Genomic DNA, 15,441 nt, shown 5'->3' on the forward strand with positions numbered 1-15,441 from the left:
TGTCGCTATCCCAATTGTTTCATTGACGTGTTTATTTCATTCTATTTGGGAGACAACAAATTGAACCCTATTTTGTATTATTGAAGAATTGTGAATTATGTTGGATGATGACGATAATCCTGTCTGACATGTAGAGTTCAGTTCTATGACAATCTCTGATAGATGAGAGGTGCCTGAGGATGAGTTTGAGACATGAGGGGCCTGAGAGATCTCCAATAGGTGGCATTATGGAGACGAGCTTGAGAGATGTGGTCTCCAGTAGGTGGCGGTATAAAGAGGGGCCTGAGGGATGAGGTCTGCAGCTGTACCCCTCTCAAGAAGAGGGGGGTTAAGGGTTACACTTTGGTGTGTTTGGTGTCGGTTGGTGATTTCGCTACTCCTGCCGAAGTAGAAGAACACAATTTGAGGAAAATTGGGTGACCTAGATTTCGTTTAGGTAAGAGTCGGTTGCCTCGAAACTATTTATTTAAACTGTGGGGAAAGTTCTCTACTAGGTACAAATTAGCTAGAGTAGGTAATTGTAACACACTGGTAGTGACACTATTGGATACAAGCGAGTGTACTCATCGTGGGGCATTAAGTGCAATACACTTAACCTGTTTACAATTTCCATTCGATACAAGCTTTGAAACAGGTAACGTTACAGTACATTTCTGACGATTTTGAGTTGTCCTGCATAATTATGTCAACGGAGAAAGAGAGAGGCGTGTGTCTTCTCTGAAGATGATGCATGTTAAGTTATGTATTGGTCATGAATGGGACAGAAATACGATTTTCGAGCTCGATATTCTAAACTTTGCAATGCATGGTAAGAAATTGTCAGCTGCCATAACAGTAGGTTATCAGTTTCAAGTAAGGATATATTTCAAATAGTTCTTTATACTTTTAATTCTAGCATATGAGGTGAAAACACCCATTGCAGAATTATGTGGTCCTTCTTTTTCTCCAAACAAAGGTAGTAGCTATATGGCTTGAAACCCAGCTGGACCAAACACATGTATAGCTTGAGTTCTTTGGAATTCCTCCAATTGCAATTCATGCTGTACAGACATAATGTCTGGCTGCATGTACCCATGTGTCTGCATTTTTGCAGGGGCTTTGTGCCCTTGCATTAATATTGAAGTCTATGTCTGTCTATGGAAACCACAGGCAACGTGTTTAAAAGTTGTCCATGTTGTTGGAATGCAGTCTGGGCAGGGCTGAGTTGGCATACTGTTGTGTCGCTGGTACAGTCAGATAGTGGAGGTATAGTAACACTCGGTAAAAGTGACACCTTGGACAGCTGAAGTTTTGAGTGTCCATTTATGCATAGTGGGCTGTGCTGCTTTAGTGCACAAACACACATTCAAGACAGGCCCTCCTAATCAATACCATGGGAGTCTAATGATGGTGGTAGGACTTCTGCAAAGAACTCCTGTGTTCTCTGAGTGTGTTGACTCGAGTAATGCTGCTCTGTCTGCTCCTGGACAGTTAATCTTCCCAGCAGCCGTCACCGTGACTCATACCGTGCCATCTTTCTTCCTCTCCGCCGCCTTTCCCGTCCCAAAACCCTAATTGTGACTATGTCTCTGTTTTTCACGCTTCATTTGGGAATCACAGCCGAAAAACAACCGTGCATTTCACTCGTTCTCCCCCTCGCTCTGCCACTTACTCTGTCACTTCACTAACCTCACGTGTCCCCAGTGCTCTTCCCATCTCCATTCAGAGAAGCGTTTGGTGTAGTGCTAGGCTATGCTGCCACTCAGTCCTTCCTCTCACCACCTGTAGTTTTCTGGGTCAGAGAATAACACGCCATTTGTCTGTCATCAGGGATGGTCTTCGAAGCCAACATGCCATTTGCTCACACGCGTAATGAGATTTTTGTAGTGTGGTGGCTTTTGATCACTGGAAATCTGGAAAATACTGAATCTCTGCTTGATGACGAAATCCCTTGTCAACCACATTTAAACATAACATTTAACATTTAAGTCATTTAGCAGACGCTCTTATCCAGAACCACATTCCCCCATACACCTCTCTCCTGTGGAACATAGATCCAGGCCTGCAGTGACATAGGTACCCATGTTATTTTAGTACAGAGACAATGAGGATACAGATAGTGGCTGCAATACTGCTCCTGATCCTCATTATTTTCCATGGGAGAGAATGACACATTATGTGGTTTCTGCTTTTGTCTTAGTATTGCTCTGTTTTTTAATCTCTGTTTCTGCCTGCCAGCAGGAGTGAATATGCACAGACATGCAAACTGCCCTTGGGTGTCTTGTTAAATATGTGTCACTTTTGAAACTCTTAGCTGGTGCTTTATGCCACCCTTTAATGCCTGTCTTACTGAGCAGTATAGGTGATTCATTCCAGATTGTTGCGTTTAATCGACACGTTACAACACAGCAAATATATGTTAGAGGCCTACAATGGGTGTATATAATCCCTCTTAGATATTTCATTTGCTTAGTAACTGTTTCACATGTCTCCATTATTCCCTTTGTCTCATCTCTGTTTGGGAGTAAGTGACAGGGAAGCACAATAGTCCCTGTCTGGCTCTGACAATAGCCATAATGAATGGGACTGGGGGAGGAAGGGCGATAATGCTACATTCTAATCTAGATAAAGAGAGCAATAGGGGAACATAGGGAGATATTCTTCTGAGCAAGCCATTTGTTATGTGTCATATATGAAAGAGCATTTATTTTGTCTTTGTATACGTCAAAGGAGCCATGGGGACCTTCCAAACTCAGACGGCCACTTTGCAGCAGGTGTTGGCTCGTACTGTAGTGCAACGCTTAAGACAATTGTAGCCATATGTATTATTTTATCAGCTAAAATAATTGTACTTATTATGAATGCTGGGCACAGTATGAATTATGTGACCACTCCATCATGCCATTTTATTTGAGTTCAGGGCAATGTATTCTGGCTAGATATTGTGCATTTGGAGAGGTCCTAGGACTTTCAAGGAACTTGAAGACAAAAGTAATGAGAAAAAGAATGATGGATCTTTGGTAATTATGTTCTCCGGGGGAGCGAACTGGGACATAGTTGGCCTGGTTTAAAGACTGAAGGAGAGGGGGGTGACCACCCTTTATCCCCTTCACTTTTGAAAGAAGGGGGGAGAAAGTGGGTGAGAGGTTGAGGGGTATAGGGGAGGGGGATTTATTTGGTGATGTGAATTCCATGTGCATAAGCAGAGAAAGTGGAACTGTGGGCAAACTCCTAGTTTGGAAGGACATATGAGATTTAAAAGACAGGAGGGTGTGAGAATGAAATGTTTTAGTAGATGTACGTTTGTTTCACATTTGTTTTGGTTAACATATTGAGTCCATGTTTCTTTCTCGTACTCTGGTTTGGTTATGAGCAATTAGACTGGCAGGGAAACATGAGGGTGGACCTACAGGCCATCACGCTGTCCCTCCCATCTCGCCACCAAACTCTGTTACTGTATGCATCTACTGTCTCCCTTTTTATTCTCTCCTCCCTGTAGCTCTAACTACGTTGGTAGACACAGAATTGAGTAAGAGTAACCTAAGCACATGTTTCTGGTTAGCCAATCATGATTACTTCCGAGTCCCTCGCCCCTATACACCCCAGCCCATTCATTCTCTCCTCAGTCCCCTTGTCTGTCTGCTGAGCCGGAGGGCCAGTGTGATTCGGCTGGGCTTTTTAAAAACAGTGGATGTTGCATTATTTCGTTTTTGTCACCAAGTTTGTTTGTAATTTTGCTTTATTAATTTTGGGCTGCATACAATCTGTCAGTCTCATTCCTAATTGTTCCATAAACATTTACCCCCCCCCCAAAGGAGTGGGCTCACTCACGATTTTGCCTAAGAACACAGCCATGAATAAAGAATGGTACCAACACCATCCTCTGAGAGCAACTTCTCCCAACCATCCAGGAACAGCTTGGTGAAAAAACAATGCCGTTTCCAGCATGATGGAGCACCTTGCCATAAGGAAAAAGTGATAATTAAGTGGACCGGGGAACAAAACATCGATATTTTGGGTCCATGGCCAGGAAACTCCCCAGACCTTAATCCCATTGAGAACTTGTGGTCAATCCTCAAGACGCGGGTGGACAAACAAAACCCCACAAATTCTGACAAATTCCAAGCATTGATTATGCGAGAATGGGCAGCCATCAGTCAGGATGTGGCTCAAGTTATTTGACCCGCATGCCAGGCCGGATTGCAGAAGTATTGAAAAAGAAGGGTCAACACTGCAAATATTGACTCTTTGTATCAACTTCATGTAATTGTCAATGAAAGCCTTTGACACTTATTGAAATGCTTGTAAAAATATCTAAAGACACTGAATATTTGTCATTCTCAACTTTTGGCCACGACTGTGGAATACTATTGTATAAGGGAGATTAACTCCTCTTGCTTGCATACAGCACATGCTTTATGTTCTGTTTCTAAAGTACAATAGCACCTGGATGTCTTTTCACAAGTTTGTAGAGAATTCGTGGATGTAATTGCTTCCCCTTTCACTTTTGACTCTCTCATTATATTTCTCTCTCATTCAGGCAAATTCTCTCTCTCTCTCTCTCTCTCTCAGCTATGCATTTTCAGGAGTGGTTACAATCACTTCGTACCAGTGGGGGGGTTCGAGGACCTGAAAACAAAGACTTCTGGAGCCTTGTCCCCTCTCTCCCTTTGTCGTCCTCTTTCTCCTTCCCCTCCCTCTCTCTATCCCCGTCCTCTCTGCTGGGTATAGGGGCTCTGGCCTCCTTCACTGCATACTGGCTGGTGACTCGCCCTCGGCCCATGCGCCCCCCTTGTGATCTGAATGCCCAGTCTATCCCTGTACAGGTGAGAGTATTGTGTTCTGGAAGCTTCAAGGAGCAGATGAGTGTTAGTAAGAGTAATATTTATTCAGATCAGTCATGTTTGTGTGAGTAATAGTAGTTGTATTTATCGCTGTATTTTGGTTTGTAGTTATACTACTACATTAACGTTGATTACATTAAAGAGCTGAAGAGGGAGAGTTTTATGGAGTCTGTGTATTGCAGGGAGAGCCCAATTGGAGGCGTTCAGCTTTGCTCAAGGATGATGTTCTGTTGGAGTTCTACTATGATGACACCAGGACAGCCTATGACATGTTCCAGAGAGGACTGAGAGTGGCAGGTGAGCTGGCCGGACACAGTGGACTAATGAGCTAGTTAGGAGCACTGACAACTTACCAGACATGCCAGAATGTACCTGACTAGATTGTGTTGATGCACAGGGGATGGCCCATGCCTTGGCTTTAGGAAACCTGGGGAACCTTACCAGTGGATATCCTACACTGAGGTCTGTGGATCTTTGGTCTTTGATTATTATTACCAGGTAATTACATTATAAGGTATGCTCAAGCTCTATTCATTGACTTGAATTATTGTTGCTGTCTGATTGTCCTGTTTTAGGTGGCTGAACAGGCACAGGTGCTGGGCTCTGGGCTTTTGGGCAAAGGCTGCCAACCAAACCCTGAGCAGTTAGTTGGAATATTTGCCCAGAACAGGCCAGAGGTACAGAAGGCTACACATTCCTTCCCTGCTATTCTACGTAGTGAGATGCCATGATGTTTAATCCTAAGATGTCCCTGTCTGTTAGAGCACTGTCCTTGTAGAGACCCCACTAATGTAGTGACCAAGCATCAGTTGGGAAGGAGTCTGGGCTCTGTCTTTCTAATAGTGATGCTCTGTCTCCCTCTGTTGGTGGCAGTGGATCATTTCAGAGCTGGCCTGCTACACCTTCTCAATGGCTGTGGTGCCCCTGTATGACACACTTGGAGAGGAGGCCATGGTGCATATCCTCAACCTGGGTAATGCTGGAATACTCTGTTACAACATACTGTTATATATATATATATATATATATATATATATATATATATATATATATATATATATATATTAGTACCAGTCAAAAGTTGACAGACCTACTCATTCCAGGGGTTTTCTTTATTTTTACTATTTTAATAGTGAATACAACAAAGCTATTAAATAACACATCTAGAAGGATGTAGTAACCAAAAAAAGTGTTATACAAATCAAAATATGTTTTATATTTGAGACTTCAAAGTAGCCACCCTTTGCCTTGATGACAACTTTGCACACTCTTGGCATTCTCTCAACCAGCTTCATGTGGTAGTCACCTGGAATGCATTTCAAGTAACAGGTGTTCCTTGTTAAAAGTTAATTTGTGGAATTTCTTTCCTTAATGTGTTTGAGCCAATAAGTTGTGTGGTGACAAGGTACGGGTGGTATACAGAAGATAACCCTATTTGGTAAAAGACCCAAGTCCATATTATGGCAAGAACAGCTCAGATAAGAAAAGAGAAATGACAGTTCATCATCCACCATGAAGGTCAGTCAATCCGGAAAATGTCACGGACTTTGAAAGTTTCTTCAAGTGCAGTCGCAAAAACCATCAAGCGCTACGATGAGGACCGCCACAGAAAAAGGAAGACCCAGCGTTACCTCTGCTGCAGACGATTAGAGTTACCAGCCTCAGCAATCAGCAATTAACTGCACCTCAGATTGCAGCCGAAAAAAATGTTTCACAAAGTTCAAGTAACAGACACATCTCAACATCAACTGTTCAGAGGAGACTGTGTGAATCAGGCTTTCCTGGTTGAATTGCTGCAAAGCAACCACTACTAAAGACACCAATAAGAAGAAGACTTGCTTGGGCCAAGAAACACGAGCAATGGACATTCGACTGGTGGAAATCTTTCCTTTTGGTCTGATGTCCAAATTTAAGATTTTCAGATGCAACCGCCGTGTCTTTGTGAGATGCAGAGTAGGTCAACAGATGATCTCAGCATGTGTGGATCCCCTCATGAAGCATGGAGGTGGTGGTGTGGTGGTGCTTTGCTGTTGATCCTGTCTGTGATTTATTTCGAATTCAAGGCACATTTAACCAGCATGGCTACCACAGCATTCTGCAGCAATACGCCATCCCATCTGGTTTGCACTTAGTCCCACTATCTATCATTTGTTTTTCAACAGGACAATAACCCAACACATCTCAAGGCTGTGTAAGGGATATTTGACCAAGAAGGAGAGTGATGGAGTGCTGCATCAGATGACCTGGCCTCCACAATCACCAAACCTCAACTAAATTGAGATGCATTGGGATGAGTAGGACTGCAGATTGAAGGAAAAGCAGCCACAAGTGCTCAGCATGGAAAAGCATTCCAGGTGAAGCTGGTTGAGAGAATGCTGAGTGTGCATCAAGGCAAAGGGTGGATACTTTGAAGAATCTCAAATATAAAATATATTTTTATTTGTTTAACACTTTTTTGGTTACTCCATCATTCCATTTGTGTTTAATAGTTTTGATGTCTTCACTATTATTCTGCAATGTAGAAAATAGTAAAAGTTAACAAAATCCCTGGAATGAGTAAGTGTGGCCAAACTTTTGACTAGTACTATGTATATAATATACAGTTGAAGTCGGAAGTTTACATACACCCAGGTTGGAGTCATTAAAACTAGTTTTTCAACCACTCCACAAATTTATTGTTAACAAACTGTAGTTTTTGCAAGTTGGTTAGGACATCTACTTTGTGCATGACACAAGTCATTTTTCCAACAATTGTTGGAATAATTCACTTTCACAATTCCAGTGGGTCAGAAGTTTACATACACTAAGTTGACTGTGCCTTTAAACAGTTTGGAAAATTCCAGAAAATTATGTCATGGCTTTAGAAGCTTCTGATGGGCTAATTGACATCATTTCAGTCAATTGGAGGTGTACCTGTGGATATATTACAAGGCCTACCTTCAAACTCAGTGCCTCTTTGCTTGACATGATGGGAAAATTAAAATAAATCAGCCAAGATAAGTCTGGTTGATCCTTGAGAGCAATTTCCAAAAACCTGAATGTACCACGTTCATCTGTACAAACAGTGGTATGCAAGTATAAACACCATGCAGCCGTCATACCGCTCAGGAAGGAGATGCATTCTGTCTCTTAGAGATGAACGTACTTTGGTGCAAACAGGGCAAATCACTCCCAGAACAACAGCAAAGGACCTTGTGAAGATGCTGGAGGAAACGGGTACAAAGGTGTCTATATCCACAGTAAAACGATTCTTATATAGACAGAATCTGAAGGCCCCTCAGGAAGGAAGAAGCCACTGCTCCAAAACCACCATTTAAAAAGGCAGACTACAGTTTGCAACTGCACATGGGGAGAAAGGTTGTCATTTTTGGAGAAATGTCCTCTGGTCTGATGAAACAAAAATAGAACTGTTTGGCCATAATGACCATCGTTATGTTTGGAGGAAAAAGGGGGAGGCTTGCAAGCCGAAGAACACCATCCCAACCGTGACGCATGGGGGTGCTTTGCTGCAGGAGGGACTGGTGCACAAAATAGATGGCATCATGAAGGAGGAAAATTACGTGGATAAATTTAAGCAACATCTCAAGACCTCAGTCAGGAAGTTAAAGCTTGGTCGCAAATGGGTCTTCCAAATGGACAATGACCCCAAGCCTACTTCCAAAGTTGTGGCAAAATTGCTTAAGGACAACAAAGTCAAGGTATTGGAGTGGCCATCACAAAGCCCTGACCTCAATCCCATAGAAAATTTGTTGGCAGAACTTATAAAGTGTGTTTGTGAGCAAGGAGGCCTGCAAACCTGACTCAGTTACACCAGCTCTGTCAGGAGGAATGGGCCAACATTTGCCCAACTTATTGTGGGAAGCTTGTGGAAGGCTACTCAAAACGTTTGACCCCAAGTTCAACAATTTAAAGGCAATGCTACCAAATACTAATGGAGTGAATGTAAACTTCTGACCCACTGGGAATATGAAAGAAATAAAAACTGAAATAAATCATTCTCTCTACTATTATTCTTACATTTCACATTCTTAAAATAAAGTGGTGATCCTAACTGATCTAAGACTGGGAATTTTTACTATGACTAAATGTCAGGAATTGTGATAAACGGAGTTTAAATGTATTTGGCTACATTGTGTATATAAACTTCCGACTTCAACTGTATGGGTGTGTTGGTTGTGTGTGTGTGTGTGTGTGTGTGTGTGTGTGTGTAGTTATTAATTGGTTCACTCCTATACCACTGTCCTTTTAATCTTCATGTTAATTTTGGCTGTTTCACCTCATAGCTGAGATCTCCCTGGTGATCTGTGACAAGGAGGAGAAGGCAGAGTCCCTTCTGGGGAATAAGGAGAAGGGTGTGACTCCTACTCTCTCCTGTCTGGTGCTCTTCAATCCCTGCAGTGATGCCATAGTGGAGAGGGGGAAGAACTGTGGAGTGGAGATTCTTGAACTCACACAGCTCATGGTGGGAGGAGGGTAGATGTATCAAATGTAGAGGATGAATTGATAGAATAGATGCCTGCTTCTTTGGTTGTGATACTGGATCAACATCACAAACAAAAGATCCCATCACACACCCTGTCGCTGGGGTTAGAAGTCACCTTGAGTACCACAGACATGACCGTGTGTGTGTGTGTGTGTGTGTGTGTGTGTGTGTGTGTGTGTGTGTGTGTGTGTGTGTGTGTGTGTGTGTGTGTGTGTGTGTGTGTGTGTGTGTGTGTGTGTGTGTGTGTGTGTGTATTGCAGGAACTTGGACGACAGAACCTCAAAGATCCTGCGGTGAGTTTTTCTCTGGTAAATGTCGATTGGGTCACAATTACAGTTTTTGCTGCTTCCCTACTGTTTTTGATCCTGTTGTCGTTCATCCGTGTCTGTTTGTTGCAGCCACCCCAACCCCAGGACCTGGCAGTCGTGTGCTTCACCAGTGGAACCACAGGTACCATGTGTTTTTATAGATCTCTGTGTGAGTCCTCAAGTACCCCCACTACCCTGCATGTTAATCATATACTTAAGCATTTACCCACGCTACTAGGAATGTGCCCATGGGGGCCCACTGACAACCTCTCATTAAGTTATGAGATAAATTCTGGTGTTACACAGAGCCGTGCAGTGATGCCCTCCTCCAAACTAAACTGTGTTCTGTTTATTTGACCAGGAAAGCCCAAGGGAGCCATGATCACCCACGGCAACATCGCCTCCAATTCCTCCTCTGTTATTAAGATCCTGGAGGTCTGTTCTGGCTCCCACCTCCGTCTTGAATTCAGAAGGAGTTTCATGGCTAGCTACATTTTCTCTCTATTTGTCTCACTCCATCCCTCGTTCCATCTCTCTCTCTGTTCTTCTCCCTGTAGTGTTTTAAAAGATGATAAATGGGATGTTTAATAGCCCTTGTGAATGCGAAATAGTTTACCCATAATTGTCCTTGTAAAATATACATTGCTGTTGTAAAATCTAGATTGCATATTTTAATTGGTTGTATGTCATCTCTATTATCCGCTGTGTAACTTTTTTTTTTTTTTAAATGCGCCAATTATTTCCCTCCATTACAGGGGTCATTTGTAATTCAGCAAGAGGACGTGTCAATATCTTACCTGCCTCTTGCCCACATGTTTGAGAGGATGATTCAGGTAGCTCACCCTCTTATGATTACAATAATACTTTTCTATGTCTGTCTTGGTGACTATACATGTCAGACAGTGCTCTAAATGCTCCTGTCTGCCTCAGGTGTCCATGCTATGTCATGGGGCCAGGGTAGGATTCTACCAGGGGGATATCTCCCTGCTCATGGATGATATTAAGACTCTGAAACCCACCTTCTTCCCAGTGGTGCCTCGCCTACTCAACCGCATCTACGACAAGGTCAGCAGATGAGTGCAAATCCTATGATACTGTACCAACCATACAATTGGTATTTGTTTATGTGGCCTTACTTCTAATTTTTTCTATGCTCTCTTCTGTGTGTATGCATGTCTGTGTAGATCTTAGGCTCCGTGACGTCCCCATTGCGCCGGGCAGTGCTGCACTATGCAGTGAGGAGGAAGCAGGCTGAGCTCAGCAGTGGGGTGGTACGTAACAACAGTCTGTGGGACAGGCTGGTGTTCAACAGGATTCAGGTACGCCACTGAACACACAGTGCATTCTGAAGTATTCAGACCCCTTCCTTTTTTCCACATTTTGGTATGTTACAGCCTTATTCTAAAATTAATTAAATATGTTTTTTTTTCTTATCAATTTACACACAATACCCCATAATGACAGAGTGAAATCAGGTTTTTAGAAATTTTTGCAAATCTATTAAAAATTAATACCTTAAGTATTCAGACCCTTTGCTATGAGACTCAGAATTTGAGCTCAGGTACATTTGGAACCACCAATACTCTTACTAGAGCTGGCCACCTGGCCAAATTTAGCAATCGGGGGAAAAGGGCCTTGGTCAGGGAGGTGATCAAGAACCCTATGATCACTCTGACAGAGCAGAGTTCCTCTGTGGAGATGGAAGAACCTTCCAGAAGGACGACCATCTCTGAAGCACTCCACCACTGTGGGGATGGAAGAACCTTCCAGAAGGACAACCATCTCTGCAGCACTCCAACAATCAGGTCTTTATGGTAGTGGTAGCATCATGCTGTAGGGTTGTTTTTCAGGGACTGGGAGACTAGTCAGAATCAAGAAAAAGATGAACGGAGCAGGGTACAGAGAGTCTTGATGAAAACCTGCTCCAGAGTGTTAGGTCCTTAGACTGGGGTGAAGGTTCACCTTCCAACAGGACAACGACCCTAAGGACACAAGCAAGACAATGCAGGAGTGGCTTCAGGACAGGTTTCTGAATGTCCTTGAGTGGCCCAGCCAGAGCCCGGACTTGAACCCGATCTAACATCTCTGGAGAGACCTGAAAATAGCTGTGCCCTGACACTCCCCATCCAACGTGAGCTTGAGAGGATCTGCAGAGAAGAATGGGAGAAATTCCCCAAATAAAGTTATGCCAAGATTATAGAGTCCACACCCATGAAGACTCAATATTGTAATCGCTGCCAAAGGTGCCTCAACATAGTTGAGGCGGCAGGTTAAAGTGTTGAACTAGTAACCCAAAGGTTGCAAGATCGAATCCCTGAGCTGACAAGGTAAAAATCTGTCATTCTGCCCCTGAACAAGGTAGTTAACCCACTGTTCCTAGGTCGTCATTGAAAATAAGAATTTGTTCTTAACTGACTTACCTAGTTAAATAAATAAAAGTACTGAGTAAAGGGTCTGAATACTTATGTATATTATTTTTCAGTTTTATTTTATATATTTGCAAACATGCCTGACCTGTTTTTGCTTTGTTATTATGGGCTATTATGTATAGATTTGAGGGAAAATCAATTTAATACATTTTAGAATAAGGCTGTAGGGTAACAAAATGTGGAAAAAGGGAAGGGGTCTGAATACTTTCTTAATGCACTGTTAAATCTCCCTTTTCAGAACTGTATTTGTTAGATGTAATTGGATTCTCGTTGTTTCTTTTGTGTTTCAGGCTAATTTAGGAGGTAATCTGAGGTTCATCCTGACCGCCTCGGCCCCCATCTCCCCCACCGTGCTCTCCTTCCTCAGGGCCACCCTCGGCTGTCTGGTGAGAATATCTGCCTGGAGCTCAGACTAAATATGTGGGTTTATTTCAGATGGGGGTGTGAGGTTTAGTGATGTGGAATGTGCCTGCTGCTCTGTGCAGATCTTTGAGGGCTACGGTCAGACTGAATGCACAGCAGGCTGCACCTTCTCCATGCCAGGTGACTGGAGTGCAGGTAAGGGCTGACTCTGACGATGGGAAACTATGTACTTCATATCTGGAGACAACTAGTCACTGATCCCAGTAGCTGCGTGTTGGTTATACTCTGGTACTCTGTGTGTGTGTGTTTCTCAGGCCATGTTGGTGCTCCATTGCCCTGTGCCATGGTGAAGTTGATTGACATTCCTGATATGAACTATTATGCCAAGAACGGAGAAGGAGAGGTGTGGTGGTAACACAGCATCATTGTGTTATTGTACAACATACCCAGCAAAAATGTATCCCTCTAGCTGTTGTGTATCATATGCTGTTCCAATATTAACACTGTTCCTACCTTTCTGCTGAGTTAGATCTGTATCCGTGGCCACAGTGTGTTCCGGGGATACCTGAAAGATGAGGAGAAAACAACAGAGGCCCTGGACCGTGATGGCTGGCTGCACAGTGGAGACGTGGGCCAGTGGCTACCGGTGAGCTGGGTTACAATCGAGGACAATGATCAGTAGATCCTCCAGTCAGTCAAGTCATGTAGATTGTTATGTGAATGTGTGTCGGTATGTTTTCCTGTTAGAATGGGACACTTCGCATCATCGACAGGAAGAAGCACATCTTCAAGCTGTCCCAGGGAGAGTACATTGCCCCTGAGAAGATTGAGAATGTCTACATGCGTTGTGTCCCTGTGCTACAGGTCTTTGTGCACGGAGACAGCCTACAGGTATTTGTGATATTCTGGTACTCTTATATTCACTCTCAGAATAGTCCCTTTTCTAAGAATCAGTCATTCTTTCTAACACTGTTTTATGTTTTGTTTCTTCTGTGTGAATGTCCTCTTTCCAGTCTCACCTGATCGGTATTGTTGTGCCAGACCCAGAAGTGTTCATTGACTGGGTTAAGAAGAGGGGAATCGTTGGATCCTATGAGGAACTCTGCCAGAATCCAGTATGTGACGTCACCCTGGTTCACTCAATAGGCCATCTGCACCTTTACAATGTTTGCTGTTGTTGGATTGTATCAATTCTGAAGGTACTGATTTGAAATCTTCTCTCACTACAGGATGTGAAGAAAGAAGTGTTAGAAGACATGACAGCCGTGGGGAAGGAAGCTGGGCTGAAGTCATTTGAGCAGGTGAGGAATCTTCAACATGAATACAGGCATACATTGACTTCATATTTGTAACAAATGGTGTAACAGGAAACTGAATACGACATAAAAACATGAGTCTGATCCTTTCGCCATCTCTTTCCTCACTGTCAGGTGAAGGACCTGCACCTGCATCCAGAGATGTTCAGTGTGAGCAACGGTCTCCTCACCCCCACTCTGAAGACCAGACGAGTGGACATCCACAGGGTCTTCCAGGAACAGATCACAAACATGTATAGCACAACAGCCATCTAGAAGACCTCTATCCACTAACATGCTCACACACTCCAATGACATTTACAGTTGAAGTCGGGAAGTTTACATACACTTAGGTTGGAGTCATTAAAACTCATTTTTCAACCACTCCACAAATGTCTTGTTAACAAATTATAGTTTTGGTAAGTCGGTTAGGGCATCTAAGTAATTTTTCCAACAATTGTTTACAGACAAATTATTTCACTTATAATTCACTTTCACAATTCCAGTGGGTCAGATGTTTACATACACTAAGTTGACTGTGCCTTTAAACAGCTTGGAAAATTCCAGAAAATTATGTCATGGCTTTAGAAGCTTCTGATAGGGTAAATTACATCATCTGAGTCAATTGGAGGTGTACCTGTGGATGTATTTCAAGGCCTACCTTCAAACTCTGCCTCTTGACATGGGAAAATCAAACTACAAGTCTGGTTCATCCTTGGGAGCAATTTCCAAACACCTGAAGGTACAACGTTCATCTGTACAAACAATAGTACGCAAGTATAAACACCATGGGACCATGCAGCCGTCATACCGCTCAGGAAGGAGACGCGTTCTGTCTACTAAAGATGAGCGTACTTTGGTTCGAAAAGTGCAAATCAATCCCAGAACAACAGCAAAGGACACTGTGAAGATGCTGGAGGAAACAGTTACAAAAGTAACTATATCCACAGTAAAACGAGTCCTATATAGACGGAACCTGAAAGGCCACTCAGGAAGGAAGCAGCTACTGCTCCAAAACTGCCATAAAAAAGCCAGACTATGGTTTGCAACTGCATATGGGGACAAAGATCGTACTTTTTCTGGAGAAATGTCCTCTGGTCTGATGAAACAAAAATAGAACTGTTTGGCCATAATGACCATCGTTATGTTTGGAGGAAAAAGGGGGAGGCTTGCAAGCTGAAGAACACCATCCAAACCGTGAAGCACAGGGGTGCTTTGCTGCAGGAGGGACTGGTACACTTCACAAAGTAGATGGATCATGAGGGAGGAAAATTTACGTGGATATATTGAAACAACATCTCAAGACATCAGTCAGGAAGTTAAAGCTAGGTCGCAAATGGGTCTTACAAATGGACAATGACCCCAAGCATACTTCCAAAGTTGTGGCAAAATGGCTTAAGGACAACAAAGTCAAGGTATTGGAGTGGCCATCAAAGCCCTGACCTCAATCCCATAGAAAATGTGTGGGCAGAACTGAAAAAGCGTGTGTGAACAAGGAGGCCTACATACCTGACTCCGTTACACCAGCTCTGTCAGCAGCAATGGGCCAAAATTCACCTAACTTATTGTGGAAAGCTTGTGGAAGGCTACCCGAAACGTTTGACCCAAGTTCAACAATTTAAAGGCAATGCTACCAAATACTAATTGAGTGTATGTAAACTTCTGACCCACTGGGAATGTGAAGTAAATCATTCTCTCTACGATTATTCTAACATTTCACATTCTTTAAACAAAGTGGTG

General features: G+C 43.0%; 1 protein-coding gene across 3 annotated transcripts; it reads left to right on the plus strand.

The window, feature by feature from the left end:
• The first annotated feature begins 299 nt into the window (after positions 1-299).
• LOC124033314 (long-chain-fatty-acid--CoA ligase 1-like) lies at positions 300-14,137 on the plus strand. Of its 3 annotated transcripts, none has more exons than XM_046345305.1 (21): positions 300-436; positions 4,552-4,805; positions 5,006-5,120; positions 5,221-5,285; positions 5,399-5,500; positions 5,697-5,796; positions 9,107-9,285; positions 9,567-9,599; positions 9,705-9,756; positions 9,976-10,049; positions 10,370-10,447; positions 10,545-10,679; positions 10,799-10,933; positions 12,334-12,429; positions 12,529-12,601; positions 12,721-12,809; positions 12,936-13,052; positions 13,154-13,297; positions 13,420-13,521; positions 13,636-13,707; positions 13,837-14,137. In XM_046345305.1, the coding sequence occupies exons 2-21, from the start codon at positions 4,554-4,556 to the stop codon at positions 13,975-13,977; spliced, it is 2,154 nt and encodes a 717-aa protein (XP_046201261.1). In that variant the 5' UTR covers positions 300-436; positions 4,552-4,553; the 3' UTR covers positions 13,978-14,137. The 3 variants fall into 3 exon arrangements, with proteins under 3 accessions (XP_046201261.1, XP_046201262.1, XP_046201263.1); XM_046345306.1 differs by having other exon boundaries at positions 335-436; positions 4,520-4,805; XM_046345307.1 differs by lacking the exon at positions 300-436 and adding an exon at positions 459-634.
• Positions 14,138-15,441: the final 1,304 nt, after the last annotated feature.

This window comes from Oncorhynchus gorbuscha, linkage group LG04 (genome assembly GCF_021184085.1).
Source record: "Oncorhynchus gorbuscha isolate QuinsamMale2020 ecotype Even-year linkage group LG04, OgorEven_v1.0, whole genome shotgun sequence".
Classification (NCBI taxonomy): domain Eukaryota; kingdom Metazoa; phylum Chordata; class Actinopteri; order Salmoniformes; family Salmonidae; genus Oncorhynchus; species Oncorhynchus gorbuscha.

Bases quoted from the DNA above. Each gene is read 5' to 3' on its own strand.
- LOC124033314 (XM_046345305.1), top strand. From the start codon at position 4,554: ATGCATTTTCAGGAGTGGTTACAATCACTTCGTACCAGTGGGGGGGTT. The intron at 9,757-9,975 runs GTACCATGTGTT...TTATTTGACCAG, and splicing joins CTTCACCAGTGGAACCACAG to GAAAGCCCAAGGGAGCCATG. The intron at 13,298-13,419 runs GTATTTGTGATA...TCCTCTTTCCAG, and splicing joins TGCACGGAGACAGCCTACAG to TCTCACCTGATCGGTATTGT.